The sequence below is a fragment of the Myxocyprinus asiaticus genome, chromosome 5 (assembly GCF_019703515.2).
Source record: "Myxocyprinus asiaticus isolate MX2 ecotype Aquarium Trade chromosome 5, UBuf_Myxa_2, whole genome shotgun sequence".
Lineage (NCBI taxonomy): Eukaryota > Metazoa > Chordata > Actinopteri > Cypriniformes > Catostomidae > Myxocyprinus > Myxocyprinus asiaticus.
In genome coordinates this window covers 9,190,325-9,207,751 of record NC_059348.1, presented here as the reverse complement: position 1 = coordinate 9,207,751, position 17,427 = coordinate 9,190,325, and the positions used below count along the sequence as shown (strand labels likewise).

The following is a 17,427-nucleotide window of genomic DNA, read 5'->3' as shown; positions in this document are numbered from 1 at the left end:
AATCATGTTTAGACAAAAAAATATCAGGTTAAGTTTTATTTGGATTCTAGTCAAGGAAAACTGATATCAATACAATACACTGATTCCGCATTAAGGGCCCGTTATGGATGAATAAACATTGAACCTAATGTATCACTTTCTGTATATGTGAGAAGATGCCTTCAATTCTGAAATAATTATACATGGATAAGCCAAAACATTATGACCACTCACAGGTGAAGCGAGTAATGTTGATCATCTGAACACATTTTGAATGCAGGAGAAATAGGCAGAGTAAAGACCTGAGCGACTTTGACAAAAGCCAAATGGTTATGGCCAGACAACTGGATTAGAGCATGTCTGAAACAGCTAGGCTTTTGGCGTGCTCCCGGTCAGCAGTGGTGAGTGCCTACCGACAATGGTCTGATCAGGGACAAATTAAAAACCGGCGACAGGGTGTTGTGCACCTAAGGCTCATCGATGCACAAGGGCAACGAAGGCTATCCTGTCTGGTCCGAACCAACAGAAGGTCTACTGTGGCACAAGTCACATAAAAGTTTAATGATGGTTACGGGAGGAATGTGTCAGCACACAGTGCATTGCACCTTGTTGTGTATGGGGCTGTGTAGCCACAGACCAGTCAGAGTACCCATGATTACCCCTGTCCAGCGTTGAAAGCACCTACAATGGGCATGCGAGCATTGGAACTGGACCTTGGAGCAGTGAAAGAAGGTCGCCTGGTCCAATGAGTCCCATTTTCTTTTACATCACTTGGACGGCCATGCACGTGTCCACCATTTACCTGGGGAAGTGATGACACCAGGATACACTGTAGGAAGACCACAAGCCAGTGGATGGAGTGAGATGCTCTGGGCAATGTTCTGCTGGGAAACCCTGGGTCCGGCTATTCTTGTGGACATCAATGTTGGGCCTCATGTATTCAGATAGAAGACAAAGGCAGGCCTAACACAGTCATAAAAACCTAACTCAAACCCCCACATTCCAAGTCGTAAATTATACTGATAAAAATCGCGCCAAAATCAAACAAAGGGAGTCCAAAACAGACTACAAATCCCATGAAGCCTTGCTCACTAAAGGATCGAACTCTCAATTCCTAGTGGATGAGGCACACAACAGAACGTCCCTCAAACATGACATCATCAGGAGTTGAAATACCTCTGAAATGCTTCCGGGATTTGCTTCCAGCAACTTTGTTTGCAGTGTGTAGACGCAGCTCATTGCTGCTCTCAGGTGCAACCTCGTGCAACCACATCTTCATCCGTATGCCTGCAGAAGTGAAAAGATTAAAGGTTTCTCTTCCATCATCAATCAAGTCGACATTTCTGAGTTCTCCGCCAGCCCGCCGAGAATCAACAGCCGTGCCCGCCAACAGAGCGAGGAAACGGCCTCCCGTCATCACCCGAGCCTCAAGGAACCGGGTCGGAATTAAAGGACGGAGGAAAACACATTCTACCTGTGTCCTCATGTGATTCAAGTAAGAGGTTTACGTCTGGGCAGAGATAGAATATTATAGTGTGTTATTCTTGTGTTTCAAGGTTTTTTGCTTGTACAGTTTACAGACCGCCATGTCCGCTCATTATTAATACTCAGGGTATTAATTATCACAAATTTGTTTTGCTGTATTGTGGTCCAACCAAATTGGACTGTTGTGCAGTTTCGCCATCGCGGGTGAGACAGATAAACTGAGTTCATCCATTAAAGAGTCAAAGAACACGGGACTGTTTACGAGTCGTCCACCGCGTCTCTGAACGATAAACTAACAGCTACTTTCTCTCCCACGATCGCGAAATCGGCTTTAGGGCCGTCACTTCTCTCTCTCTCATACTAACCACACACACACACATATACATACATACATACATACACGCACGCACGCGACCCCTCACAAACATTCTGGCACACATTTTCGGCTCCTAGATAGCTTAATGCTAAAGCCCAGCTTTGTCCCTAAGCTATCGTACAAACGAATACATGCGGTAACTGGTAGACGCCATTGACTGGTTTCTCTCCGCCCCCATTCGCGGTCATATTCCCTGGCCGGAAGTCTCGCGTGACGTACTCTCCACGAGAGTCACGTCCGCCATTTTGTGTGCGTCCCTCCTTACACACACACACACACACACACACACACTGTCACACACACACCTTATGTGTTATAGGATTATTTTAGTTTCCATATCTAATCATATAACTGTTTATTTTGTAGTTGTAAGTCGGAAGTTTATTGACTGCATTGTATTAATTATTAATTGATATTACTGCATAAATAAACTTTGTTTATATTTCAAAGAGAAGTGTTTTGGTTTGTTTTGCATACACCTGTGTCATGCTGACGGGATGTCAGTGCTCGGATTCAAACCTTCATTCATTGTTTTTTTTCCCCGAAAATCGATATTCTTCGGATGTCGATTTTCCTAAGAAAACAATCTAATATTGATACTGTTTTACTATTTGGTTATTAGTCCCTGATTTCAGGGTGGTGCCCCGTCAATGTTAATCCTTATTAATATTCTGTTGATTTTTGATAATTGATAATTATTTTTGATGATTGTTGAATTTGAAAGATCAATAAGCTAGTGTTAATTTTAATTGTTTCATCGATGTTAACAATTAGCGATTATCTTTTGATAATTGTTGATTTAAAGGATTAAAAAAAGCTAACATTGATTCTCATCAATGTTCTGTTGATTTTAATAATTATCTTTTGATAATTATTAATTATTGCTAATAACCAAACCCGCTCCTAAATGTAGCACACTACATTTACTGGAGTCCCATATGAGGTTTTAATGAGTTAGATTCAATTAATTAATTTAAATATTAATTCATAACTAAAGAAATAATTATTAATTATTTCTGATAGTGACACTGATCTAAACAACCAGTAAAGCCCTACATCAATTTGATATGTGCCACCTACCTAAACATGGTTGCAGACCAGGTACACCCCTTCATGGCAGTGGTATTCACTGATGGCAGTGGCCTCTTTCAGCAGGATAATGCGCCCTGCCAGACTGCTTATATTGTTCGGGAATGGTTTGAGGAACACGATGAAGAGTTCAAGGTGTTGACTTGGCCTTTTGAATTCCCCAGATCTCAATCCGATTGAGCATCTATGGGATGGGCTCGACCAACAAGTCCAAAACCCGGCAGCTCCACCTCACCAATTACAGGACTTGAAAGATCTGCTGCTAATGTCTTGGTGCCAGATACCACAGGTAGAGTTCATGCCTCGGTGGATCAATGCTGTTTTGGTGGCACATGGAGGACCAACAACATATTATGCAGGTGGTCATAATGTTTTGGTTCATCAGTGTACATTTCATCAACAATAGTAATGTTATTTGTGGATTCAAATATTTCTAGTTTGGCAATGTTTATGCATGTGTGTGTGTGTGTGTGTGTGTGTGTGTGTGTGTGTGTAAATGATATCAGTTTTTGGTATCATGAGCACAGTATTGCATCCCTGAATCCTACTTAAAATAAATGTAAGACTTAATACTGAAATGTATGGAGAGATGTAGGAATAAAATACATTTGTACAAAAAGGAAAAAAAAAATTCTTAAAGGGATCATTTATTTATTTTAATTTGGCAGATCTCGTTCCATGCTGGAAATATTCCCATCGTCCTTGAAGTGACATTTGCCTTCAGTCAAGCAGGAATATCTCTGTGACAGCACATTCTACATGAGGGAAAGACGGAGTTTATTAAAGAGGAGAAAGGAAGACATCAGTATCCCAGATCTATGTGCAATATAAAAGGAAGATACTGAGGAATAAAGAGGTTGGTGTCCATGAGTGCTGAATCAGCATTTATGTCATTTACCTCAGTTTTTCTTAGTGCTGTCAGTCCATTTAAAATATTTCATCACAATTAATCAAATTAATGATTTTTCATAGTTAATCACATATTTTGAAAGTGCTGAAAATGAACTCATATATATTTATATATAATACTTTCCTGTCAAAATGCATTTATTGCATTCTAAGGACAGTAAACAAAACAATATGTAACAAGAATGTTTAATAATAAAAAATTTTTTCAAACAGACTTTTATAAACTCAGCAAAAAAAGAAACGTCCTCATTTTCAACTGCTTTTATTTTTCAGCAAACTTAACATGTACATTTTTTATGAACATAAAAAGATTCAACAACCAAGACATAAACTGAACAAGTTTCACAGACATGTGAATAACAGAAATGGAATAATGTGTTCCTGAACAAAGGGTTAGCATCCACAAAAAAGTAACAGTCAGTATCTGGTGTGGCCACCAGCTGCATTAAGTACTGTAGTGCATCTCCTCCTCATGGACTGCACCAGATTTGCCAGTTCTTGCTGTGAGATGCTACCCCACTCTTCCACCAAGGCACTTGCAAGTTTCCAGACATTTCTGGGGGGGAATGGCCCTCGCCCTCACCCTCCGATCCAACAAGTCCTAGACATGCTCAATGGGATTGAGATCCGGGCTCTTCGCTGGCCATGGCAGAGTGCTGACACACCTGTCTTGCAGGAAATCACGCACAGAACGAGCAGTATGGCTGGTGGCACTGTCATGCTGGAAGGTCATGTCAGGATGAGCCTGCAGGAAGGGTACCACATGAGGGAGGAGGATGTCTTCCCTGTAATGCACAGCATTGAGATTGCCTGCAATGACAATAAGCTCAGTCTGATGATGCTGTGACACACCGCCCAAGACCATGACGCACCCTCCACCTCCAAATTGATCCCACTCCAGAGTACAGGCCTCGGTGTAACGCTCATTCCTTCAACGATAAATGTGAGTCCGACCATCACCCCTGGTGAGACAAAACCGCGACTCGTCAGTGAAGAGCACTTTTTGCCAGTCCTGTCTGGTCCAGCGAAGGTGCGTTTGTGCCTATAGGCGATGTTGTTGCCGGTGATGTCTGGTAAGGACCTGCCTTACAACAGGCCTACAAGCCCTCAGTCCAGCCTCTCTCAGCATATTGTGGACATTCTGAGCACTGATGGAGGGATTGTGCATTCCTGGTGTAACTCGGGCAGTTGTTGTTGCCATCCTGTACCTGTCCCGCAGGTGTGATATTCGGATGTACCAATCCTGTGCAGGTGTGCGAGGATGATCAACTGTCCTTCCTGTCTCCCTGTAGTGCTGTCTTAGGCATCTCACAGTATGTACATTGCAATTTATTGCCCTGGCCAACTCATGCCTCCATGCAGCATGCCTAAGGCACGTTCACGCAGATGAGCAGGGACCCTGGGCATCTTTCTTTTGGTGTTTTTCAGAGTCAGTAGAAAGGTCTCTTTAGTGTCTGAAGTTTTTATAACTGTGACCTTAATTGCCTACCGTCTGTAAGCTGTTAGTGTCTTAACGATCGTTCCACTGGTACATGTTCATTCATTGTTTATGGTTCATTGAACAAGCATGGAAAACATTGTTTAAACCCTTTACAATAAAGATCTGTAAAGTTATTTGGATTTTTACAAAATTGAAAAAGAAAGAAAAAGAGACGTTTCTGAATTTTCTGAAGAAGTTTCTTTTTTTGCTGAGTTTAGTATAAAGATATAAATGCACTAAAATAGATAGAATTCAAGTAACATTAGATGTTTCCTTTTGTCTGAAGGCCAAAGTATACTTCAGTTGTCTGCGTTGCTGACCGCTCTGCGCACAGTACTGTAACCGTGATGCTAATTTTGTGCACATTGTGCAGATGTCTCTTCATCTGTGTGCATCGTCAGTGCTTGCACCTGCGGTTGACTACTAAAAGAGAATTACAAAACAGTTGTAGTGAGCATGTGTCATTGTCAAATGCGTTCGTATTCACTCACGGCCAAAAGAGTATACTTTGAAAGGCAACGCGGTCGACCTGGAACGCAGGAAAACTAAGTATGCCAGGTAATTTCTTTGACCACTTCTCAACTTGCTTTGGTGCAATTGCCTAGTATGGTCTTCGTGGGACATATTTCTTGCCCACTTTTGTCACAATGTGAATTTGTCTCTCGCCATTCTCATACTCCCATAATTCCTTGTCAACCACAGTCCTTCTTTTTTGTCAATGACAGGAGCGAGTCACTATTTGTGATTTCAACATAGTATTCACAGATAGTAGGCCTGTCACGATAACCACTTTTGTTGGATGATATATTGTCCCAGAAATAGTTGTGATAAACGATATTATTGTCATTTTAAGACCATTTTATGCCACTGATATAATGATAATATAAGAGCATAATAATGCAAGTACACCCTTTCAAAGAGCAATGGACTTTTAATTCTAAAGAATATTCAGACATTGGAATCGGAACGTCAAAAACAAAGTCGGGAAGGCCCCTCTCCATCTCCAACTGCGGTTTTTGTTCCCAGCTCGGAAAACAGTGCAGAACACAGTGCAGAAAGATGGTAAATCATTACTCACCCTCAAGCCTGTATGAATTTCTCTCTTATGAGGAGCGCAAAATTAGATTTTTGGCAGAATGTTAGTCACAGTCACTATTCACTCCTTTTTTTTTTTTTTTATAAAATAAAAGTGAATTGAGATTGAAACTAACATTCTCCCTAACATCTCCTTTTGAGTTCCACGGAAGATAGAAAGTCAGACGGGTTTGGAGCACATGAAGGCGAGTAACTGTGGCAGTATTTTTGGTAACACTTTACAGTAATGTTCATTAACATTAGATAATGCATTAGCTATCATGAACTAACAATGAACAATATTTTACAGCATTTATCTTAGTTGATGTTAGTTACTAAAAAAAATACAATTGTTCATTGTTAGTTCATAGTGCATAAACTAATGTTAACATGTACAACTTTTTATTTTAATGTATGAAAATGTATTAATATATTGAATGTTGGAATTAAAATTAACCAAGATTAATAAATTATATAAAAGTGGTGTTTATTGTTAGTTCATGTTAACTAACGTTAACAAATGGAACCTTTTTGTAAAGTGTTACCAAATTTTCATTTTTGGGTAAATCATCTCTTTGAGAGTAGTCGATTCTCACCAGTTGCATTAAAAACGGCTGTTTAATATTGACAAAATACATTGAAAATATTAACAGAGAAAATCCTGAGGGAATCTTGCTGCTAAATCAGTTATGTTTTATATTCAAAACAGATATGCATTTTAAAGATAGATATGTTTTCATTGTGTGTAATTTATTAATGTTATAGTGTTAATATAATTATAATGTATATTGTTATATACTTATTAAAATTGACTGATTCACATGGCAGAGAAAATGCCTCGGATACATTAGATGGAGCTTTAAAAAGATGAGAGATGTACGGGTGCATAAGTCTGTTTCTCTTCAATCTAAAGATGTTTTTATTACACAAAGCGTTTTTGCAATTTCTGCCTTTCTGCATTATGAGGGAGCGGCATGATGTGAGGAGACAAAATTAGATTTCTCCAACATTGTGCGCTTGCGATTGAAGACATCTTTGTTGATTATAAACAGGAGCAATAGTTTTATCGCAATGCTCGCTTATAGAGATGCAGTTCAACAGCATTCGCATGTCCAATTAACAGGTTTATACCCGTTAATATATGTAAAATCATCTAGTTCAGTAGATACGTGCACTGCTCGCACTCACAAGCTGCTGAACGCTGCACGAGTGAAGGCGAGAGCGAGAGATGCCATAGAGGGAATTCCCCGCATTTTGACAGTTAAACGTGGGAATGATTAAAATTGTGCTCAATCCCCCCAATCCCGCACTATTGAGCTAACATTCGTTATTGAGATTTTAATCAGGCTAAATCTAATCGCTAAAATGTTGGTGACATTCATTCTTATGTAAACAAACCTGCATGTAAACACAATGGACAATATCGAGGTCAGCAAAAATTATCGAGGTCATGTCCATATATTGTACGATAAGTCAATAACGTAATTATCGTGACAAGCCTAGTGCCACTGTTCTGTTGTAACTATCACTACATTGGTATTTGGACATTTCAGCAAAAGGTGTTCAAAATCAACTATAGATAAATGCAGAAAAAAATAAACTAGCATATGCTACTTGGAGGCAAAAACAAACTGGATTAAATTAGATACTTAAGTTATGATGTCATGTTTTTATATCAGTTAGAAGACAGATGTGAAGTGTGAGTTAGATTCAAAAACATGTATACTAGGCTAGTTTTCACCTAAGGAAGCATTAAGCTATGACATTTAGTGATTCCATGACTCCAACCATTTGATAAGTTCCCTCAAGTGTAGGCCTATTATACTGAGAGCCATACGGCAGTGCTTGAGAACAGAAAACCCCTTTGACGAGTTCCCACAATAGCCCATGTCATATTAAGCGAATACAGAGCTGGGGAACGTTTTTCAGATTCCCATTATATGCTATATTATGCTGGAGAACATAGGACCCTTTGTCATGTGTTCATTATGTGCCATATAAATCTGGAGAACATGGGACCCTGGGAACATTGGAATAACTCCGGTTAAACTATATTTTATTCTGTGTGCACTAGAGATGGGCTCAAGTACTCAGGTACTCACATGTTATTAGGGGAACATTGACTGTCAGAGACGTCTCATAGCAACCAAACTGATATACGATGCTGCAATGCTATCATTTCGATAATCAAAAGAGAGTGTATTTAACAATGTTTTGAACACCTGTCTCTGCAAATGTTTGCTAAACACGTTTTATTATCATTTAATGTAAGAACTTTGACTCGTTAATGGATATTATAAAAAAAAAAAGAATGTTTGTCACTGACTGTAAACCTCCCTGTTCTGGGTGACGTAACACACACCTGCATCTTGACTAAATGGGAGTTTAAGATTTCCAAGTTAGAAGTCCGACATAAAGTGTCATTCCATTGCACTTTCTTTAGTTGAAAGGTGGAAATTAAGACTCTCCGAGTTTAATGGAACGCTTCATGTATCATCACAGCAACAACAATATGGAGCATCGAGGCTTTCCCCACGGGAACAAACACTTGGACACACACACACTATACAGCTGGTGAGTGTTTCAAACATCTAGGCAGAGCGCAGCTAAATGGAACTGAATGCAGCGACTGAACTTCAACTTACACGCATTAAAACGCAATGGTTATGGCATCTCCTGTTATTTGAAAATAGACGGTTCAGACAGTCACTAAAAAAATCTGGTGCGTGCTTACTAAGATTACTATGGTAATCTGAAGGAAGAACAGACAAATTCTTTCATTGAGTTGGGCAGCGAATCTTCACATAATGACAAAATATGATGCATTATACTTTGATTATGCAATATTTTGTACATTTTGTAACAGATTATTTTATAACAGCTATAAAAAGTAATAGACGATACACTGGAATAACAAGACGCAATGCAGCAGCCAAAGACGTTTGTCAGCCGTATTATTAAATATACAATTATGTACATGTCATTGCCCCTTGAGTACTCAACGAGTAATTAGAGTACTCGAGTAGACAAAATGACATCAATGCCCATTCCTAGTGTGCACATCATGTTTAGAATACATTAGGTTTATTGTACATTTCTCAGAGGCCTATTTTCTATTCTATAGCTATTCTTTTGTACACCGCACAGTAACTGTTAATACTTTTTAACATTATCCTGACTGTTTAAAACAGTCTATTATGGTCTCTATTGGTCCTGCACTTTTAAGATTTTTTTTTTCAATAAATATACCCGTATTGGCAAATGATTCATTAAATGCATGTCATGTTCTATATTTAAAGTAGCCTACAATGATGATAATGCAAGGTGAGCACGTTGGAGATAAATGCCCCTTTTTCAGCAGAATTTAGCATCGGATTTGGCTGTTGGAAGTATGAATCGATCGAATGGATCGAATAAACACAATGTTTTTGACTGTTTCCTGAGGCTTTCTTTTGTTTTAGACTAGTCAACAATGAAATTAGTCATTCCGCACATATACTTATTTTTATAATGAATGTTAAATAACCCCCTTTAATCCATATAAATGTTGAGAGTATTTTAGATGCCATAAAGATGGTTTTAGCCAAGCTATGGTTATACATGGTTTACAGGGTGGTGGCATTTCCTGCAACAATGGGATATTGTATATTGTCGCTGTCCGATGGAAAATGCGCATCTCCACTTTTGGCAATTTTGTCTTTCCATAGACTGAATGCGCTGAGTGACCGCTGCCTACTCTTTGAATTGTGTATCGAAATGATCAATAAAAAGATGTTTAATCAGGCTTTTTAACAAGTATCTTCATCTGCCTTGAGAAGTGTCCATCAAAACTGCATGTCCCACCCTTATGTTTTGAAGAGCTATCGACTAATTTACCTCAGCTGTCCGGCTGTTGCTTGAAGCTGGATTTGGTGTGCTGATCTATATCACCGCCACCAAGGTAAAGTATCTCCTCTTGTTCTTTGAAAACAGTGTTAAAATATGTACAAGTTAACTTAACATTCTAATGACAAAAAAGCGAATTCTGACAGGCAGTTTAATGCATTGGACCCGGAAAACGCACCTTGAAACCGACCACTCAACGACCAGACAAGAAACCCTAGTCATAAAACTGATTTCGATCTAAAATAGAAAGTGAAAGCTCAGATTATATCCGAAAATACATTTTCTAGCAATCGATAACCTACAAACTGAGTTCTGGGAACACTGGAGCCTGTAACTGAACATGCACCATTGGAACCCATGATAAGAAAAACTGTGTATGTCTGCGTTCACTAACAAAAATCCAAGTTCAATTAAAATATCGAACAGGTCATTAACAGATGTGTAGTGATGGAATTCTATTTATGGGACTAATGGTGACTTATGTAATTTTTGATTCATTTCATTTGAGAGTTTTTCCATGCTCTTGAAAAATAAATTTTTTGGAGATACTGTCAGTGCTTTTCATCAGACAGCGACGATATATAAATGAATCTGGTCCCTTTTATTTGGCAGATCTGCTCCTCCAAACTACACAGTGATTATAATTCACTCCTGCAGTGAAAAAAGGTGGAATATAAAGAGGAACAACACCAAGTGTAACCACTGAAATCTACTGACATACTATTACAAAAATGAAGTGTGTTAAAGAGGAGCATGAAGACATCAGTATTACAGAATCATGCAGAATGAAACATGAAGATACTGAAGAACAAAGAGGTTGGTGTTAATTCTTCGATTATCAATCTTCATAATGACAAACAGTTAACAAATCTTCATACAGTTCACCAGATCTGGCAGCTGTAGTAATAAAAACATTAAAGCAGTAAAATTACAGTTAAACAAACAAATGATACCAGAATTTACATAAGAAAGAAAGAACTAAACTTCCGCCTACCAAAGATCACAGAAAGTAGATACTTGGCTTTTACTGCTTACTGGCATTAAATTGGGGTTCAATTGTATTTATTTATTTATTCTTTTCACATCTTTTAATTTACTGTTCATTTTAGACTCAATAGAAGTGAAAGAAGAAAGTCAAGAACTGAATGACGTGGAGGAGAAACATCATGATCCTAATTGTGATCATTTCATCACTGGTGAACAACCTTTTAGTGGCTCAAAGACTGAAATGAATTTCTCACAGAAAAGAATTCGAAGAGCAAGAGCCAAAAAGAGTTACACCTGCTCTCAGTGTGGAAAGAGTTTTGCACTAAAAGGAGATCTTAAGCGTCACATGAGAATTCACACCGGAGAGAAGCCTTTCACATGCCTTCAATGTGGAAAGACTTTTGCAGTAAAAGGAAATCTTCAGCGTCACATGACAATCCACACTGGAGAAAAGCCTTTCTCCTGCTCTCAGTGTGGAAAGAGTTTTGCTCAAGTAGGCCATCTCAAAATTCATCTGCGCAATCACTCTGGATTAAGGCCATTTAACTGTGATCAGTGCAGCAAGAAATTTACACTGGCATCACATCTGAAGGCACATCTGATAACTCATGCAAATGAGAAGCCTCATGTTTGTTCTTTTTGTGGAAAGAGTTTTGTTACATCAGGAAACCTGAAAGCACACGAGAGAGTGCATACTGGAGAGAAGCCATACCACTGTACTTCATGTGGGATGAGTTTCACCCAATTAAGCAATCTAAGGACTCATTTAAAAAAGTATTGTCCAAAACTGTCTTAGTGAGCATTGTTAATTTCAGGGTCAAATGTGTTAAATGTAATACAATGTCAGTCAGTTCACTAGATCTGGTGGCTGTTGTCTGAAAGTAATGAAATCATTGGATAAGAGAAACAGATGTAGCTCACTGAACAATAGGACAGAAGTGTGAAAGTTCCACGCAGATATTTTGAAACATTTTGTTTTAATTGGCAATGAGCTCTTATGTTACCTGAGAGGAACTCTCATCAACAGCCGGCAAGAACAGCTTTTCTTCAGCATAATTTCTGTTATGGACTCTCTGCTATGTCCATGACCTGACAGACAGATCTAACTTGATGGCAACGTTTTCCAGTGAAGTGCTGAATGCATGTATGTGATCTGCATGTGTCTTTGAGGACATAAATAAAGCAGATAGCAGTTTAGTTTGATATCACAATATTCCAATGATAAAATGGGAAATCAAAAGGACTGGAAACACTAAGCAGAATTAATAGGACACTGTGCTTAATCTTACGTCATTTAACCAGTTTATTCGCGAAGGATGCGGGTGGCCTTTGTTTTCAATTGTTTATTTTCAGCACTTGTTTAGTATTGCTTTATTAAGTAATCTGTTCAACCAATACACCATTTAAAAGATCTAAGGCTGTAGATTCCTTCCAATGAAAGCATTGATCAATCTAAATGACTTTCAGCCAATGATTTCTTATTTTGTGTAAAGAGTGCACAATAGACAACACAGCAACAAACAAAGTCCGTACCTTTTTTTTTGTTATAGCAGTATAGGTTTTGATCCAGCAATGATGACATCTCTCTGTTTTGACTGCAATAGCCCATTACACGACATTCATAGTAAATCTTTGCCCAAAAACACACAAACTTGTATAAAAATCCATAGAACTTCCATTATTTACATCATGAAATCAGTAAACATGATGACGTCATCCTTTTTATTCGACAAACTATGTGCGTTTAACGTGCCCTTTGATAAAACAAGCCATATAAATGCATTTAGTAGAGTGTCTGGAACAGAAGTAGCGCACCCCTGATGTTTTCTGAATAAAACTGGCTTCATAGTTTTACAAAATAGGGCATGAGAACAGCCATTTCTGATGACGTCTGTTCATGCATAGGCAAATTTGTTTGGTTAAAATCTACCAATAGCACTCCAGAGCACTTATGAGGACATGTAACCAATGAAATTACGAATACAGCAATATGTGGGTGGTAATAGTTTGCATAAATTATCACATCATTTAATAAGTGAGAACACTTCTCATTGGAAGATTCAAAGGTCCGCGTTCGGTCTCCTTTACAACGCTGTCCTTTCCGAAAGGCACCCAGACGAGCACTTGGATAAAGGCTTACAGAAAGCTAATTTTTGCTAGTATCACTTTCAAATTTGAAACATAACAGGCTAAAGCCCTAAGTCTTATCAAGCTGTGTTTTTAGGTGTCTATCCCACAGGATTGTGTATTTATTTCATAATAAGTGTGAAATATGATTTTTAGCTTTCTGAAGATACTTGATTATGTGTGTAGTCAGAGGGACTTTTGAGCAGTAAACCTTTTATTTTGGGTATGTCATTTACCCTGTTCCTCACCAAAGTGAGGGCGCAATGTAACAGGTTTTAAGCAGATCACATCCAGCAGCATTAAAGAATGTGAGAGAAGAGAGCACGATGAGTAATTTCTGAGGATTGAGCTCATGTTATTTTATATACACGGGGAAGCAAACACACTGACTAAAATATAATGTGCAAAAGAGACGTTCTTTTCATGTTCAACAGAAGACAAAAATATTGATGTAAAATTACAAGATTTGTGGGATTGCAGATTTAAAGGGGTTGTGACATGAAGTCTAAATTTTTCTTGATCTTTTGACATATAAGAGGTCATTGTACTATAAAAACATACTGTAAGTTTCAGAATTCAACATTTCCTCCTCACTGCATAAAGAGCATTTGTTGAAACCAAGCTGCCAAAACAACTGATTGCATTTTATTTTTGTAAGAGTGCAAAGTGAAGTGCTATGTGCTATGACCGAGGTCTCACCCAATTTGCGTATCTGCGCAAAGCGCAAGTGGTTGTGGGTGGAAGTGTTTGTGAAGCCTCCTCATGCACTATGTCTCCGTGGCAACGCACTCAACAAGCCACGTGATAAGATGCGCAGGTTGACGATCTCAGACGCAGAGGCAGCTGGGATTTGTCCTCCACCACCCGGACTGAGGCAAACCACTATGCGACCACGAGGACTTAAAAAGCACATTTGGAATTGGGCATTCCAAATTGGAACAAAAGGAGCATTTGTTGAAACCAAGCTGCCAAAACAACTCATTGGGTTCAATTTTTGTAAGTGTGCAAAGCACTACGTGCTACGACCTTGCGCAAGGTCTTATCCAATTTCTGTGCCTGCGCAAAGCGCAAGTGGTTGAGGGTGGAAGTGTTTGCACTGCTGTGGGTGTGTGTGCACAAACTGTGGGTGTATTGAATGTAAATTAAGTGGTGCAAAGCGCAGTTTGCTCAATAGATCATTGCGCTAAGATGTTTCAATACTACGTCTTAACTTGGTCCAAAGTTTAAACTCACTTCCTGCAGATTCCACCAGCAGGTTGTAATAAAGTTAATGTCCAAACTCTGAAAATATAGTGGAACATGCAATTATGTCCATGATGATCAGAGTTGTAGCCGTCTTATATGAAACAAAGATTTATGAGATTTGTGTTAAACTATCTGTATAGCTCACGGTTTATTTTTCATTTATTATGTTTAAAATTACAATTGTATTTTTGACCTAATTTGTAAGTCTAAAGGTATTTTTCCACCTGTTGTTGTAGAGTGATTTTTAAGTCACTGTAAAATGGGCTGGTGGAAGAAGTTGGAGAGAGTAAAATGTCAGGAATTGGTATGATTATTTGACCACTTTGTTATTTTGATTATATTTTTGTTTAGTTTGAAGTGTAATTTCAATTTAGAAATACTTTTGATTTAATTTTGTCATTTTTCAATGAATGAATTTCATTTTTCAAAATTGACCGTTAGAATTGAAGTACGTGCCGATATAATCACTGTTAATACTAGCCATGATTTGTGTGTCAGTAGATGAAAATTGATTAATAATACTTACATTACTTTTTTCTATGCATATAAAAGGAGCGTGTCGCTGTCAATTAAATATGCCTGACATTCATCAAGGATGCGGTTAATGCACAAAGAACGTAATTTTCAGTGCATCTTATTCATTGCATACAGTCCATTCATACTACCAACTTTTTATGAATGTGCTGTCTTTGTTTGTATAGCTGGTGCTTGTGGGAATGGACTATATAATAGGACGTAGAAGGTGAAATAACCGGAGAAGAACCTCAGAATTAAATTGCACTTGTTCCAGCACATTTGTGCGTTGTATGTACGATTTTGCCAAACCCACTTGTGCCTAGACTTAGAGCGTGCTTGCACGAAAATACCAAAACTTTGCGCTTATGACTTGTGGCATAACACTGTGCTTAACACTAGCGCTCTTAAAATAGGGTACATTAGGTGTGTTCGACTTCATGCAGTGCTGTGTAGACCGATTGGCAACTTGAAGCAGTGCATGTTGGTTAGAAATTTTGCCAGACTCACAACGTGACAATGGTGACGTGTTTTTCATGGTCTGCTTTTGCAATTGCATACTTCACATACTACTCTTACTACTGCTGTGTCAGCCTATGGCAGAAATAAGAGTAGTATGGTAGTATGCCATTACCATGGTGTTTATTCTGACACCTCCAGTTTGGCAGAAACTCTCAACAAAAAACCTGTGTTTTTTTAATAATAGTGCATCATGTTTATATCACGTTATATTATGTTTGTCATAGTAATATCATGTTTATTCATAATAATAAAAAATAAAAAAAAGACTCCTTTATAGGGCTGCACGATTTAGACAAAATCTCATATTGCGATTGTTTAAAAAAAATATTGAGATTGCGATTTGAACTGTGATAACGATTGACAAAAAAAAGGAAAAAATTTTCGTTTTTCACGTTCAACTGCCAAAAGGCTACTGGGGTTTTCACACTTGAGTCCTCATAAAATAACCAAACTGAGACCTTTTTTTTTTTTTTTCAAGTCATCCACAAATAAATATATTTTATATAAACAGTGAAACAAAGAAAAACACTGTCTTCTTCATATTAAAATTGTATCCATCAACGGTGTACCTGTTTTTGTCCATTTTATGATTGGGTTTCAAAAACCAGTGATGATGATTAGTCTGCTGAGCCCCTGTCAACTTGAATAATAGAGATGCTCCAATCAGGATGTTAACATCCAACACCGATCTCTAATTTTCTTTTCATCTAATCGTCCGATGCTGATCATTTAACTTTTTATCCGCAGCTCTGTCAAAACTGGTTATATGTAAGCTTTCTGCTCAGTCTGCTAATGCCATAGTTGTTGCCTGGTTTTTGATTGAAAAAATGCTGTTGGTTAGTTGAACAATTAAAAAAACACAAAATATTCCATTTTACTTATCTCTAGGCTTTAAAAACAAGTAGGCTTATACAAACTATTCTCTACTGTATATAAGACGGTCCTAAAGAACGAGGCTATTAATGTCAAAATTAAGTTGAACTGATAACCCATTGGTGTAATTAAATTTAAAGTGAAAGTTTTGGTTAGTTTGTCACCATTTCATGTAATTATTTTAATCCATTATTATATTTAGTTTAACAATGCATTATATTATAGTTTCTAAATATTTATAAAGATTTATATGTACGTTCCTTCCTTTTTATTTTGTTGGATGTTGGTAATATAAGTTCCGCTTTCACTTGTTGCCGCTGGGAGTGTAATAAGGGTTACACACTCTCTCGTGAGATTAACAAATGACAGGAGAATGGAGGAAGAGCGCATGTTTCTGGACTCTACAGGTGCTACTGTTTATGCTGTTTGCTCAGTAATCATTTAATAAAGCAGTTTGAATTATTCCCCATCTTTTTTCCGCGTTATTATTGATACCTGTGCCAGCAGAGACTGGCAAGTTATATATATATATATTTATGGAAATTTATATACATTTATGTTATGCTAATAGAGTGTCTTTTTCACTGTATTAAAGTTTGCATTCGTAGTAACACTGTTTTGAACCCTATTATTCCACCCCAATCCCGCCCCCTGGTGGGGGAAAAAAAAAAGTGTCCTCTTTTTGGAAAACCAGAATATGGTCACCCTAGAATATCACACCTGCGGGACAGGTACAGGATGGCAACAACAACTGCCCGAGTTACACCAGGAACGCACAATCCCTCCATCAGTGTTCAGACTGTCTGCAATAGGCTGAGAGAGGCTGGACTGAGGGCTTGTAGGCCTGTTATAAGGCAGATCCTTTCCAGACATCACCGGCAAC

At 38.1% G+C, this 17,427-nt stretch overlaps 1 protein-coding gene across 12 annotated transcripts in view; it reads left to right on the top strand.

The window, feature by feature from the left end:
• LOC127440847 (gastrula zinc finger protein XlCGF8.2DB-like) overlaps positions 1-17,427 on the top strand; it is an 88,266-nt gene that overhangs the window by 35,976 nt on the left and 34,863 nt on the right. The window contains exons 2-4 of one of the 12 annotated variants that reach the window (XM_051697839.1): positions 3,598-3,785; positions 10,890-11,093; positions 11,387-13,712. The exons of 6 other annotated variants lie outside the window; for them this stretch is intronic. In XM_051697839.1, coding sequence (XP_051553799.1) covers positions 11,009-11,093; positions 11,387-12,060 — 759 coding nt within the window. In that variant the 5' untranslated portion in view covers positions 3,598-3,785; positions 10,890-11,008 and the 3' untranslated portion in view covers positions 12,061-13,712. Of the gene's footprint in view, positions 1-3,093; positions 3,289-3,597; positions 3,786-6,782; positions 10,333-10,889; positions 11,094-11,386; positions 13,713-17,427 lie in introns of those variants that run through there. 5 more of the 12 variants (XM_051697830.1, XM_051697829.1, XM_051697833.1 and 2 more) reach the window with 5 other exon arrangements.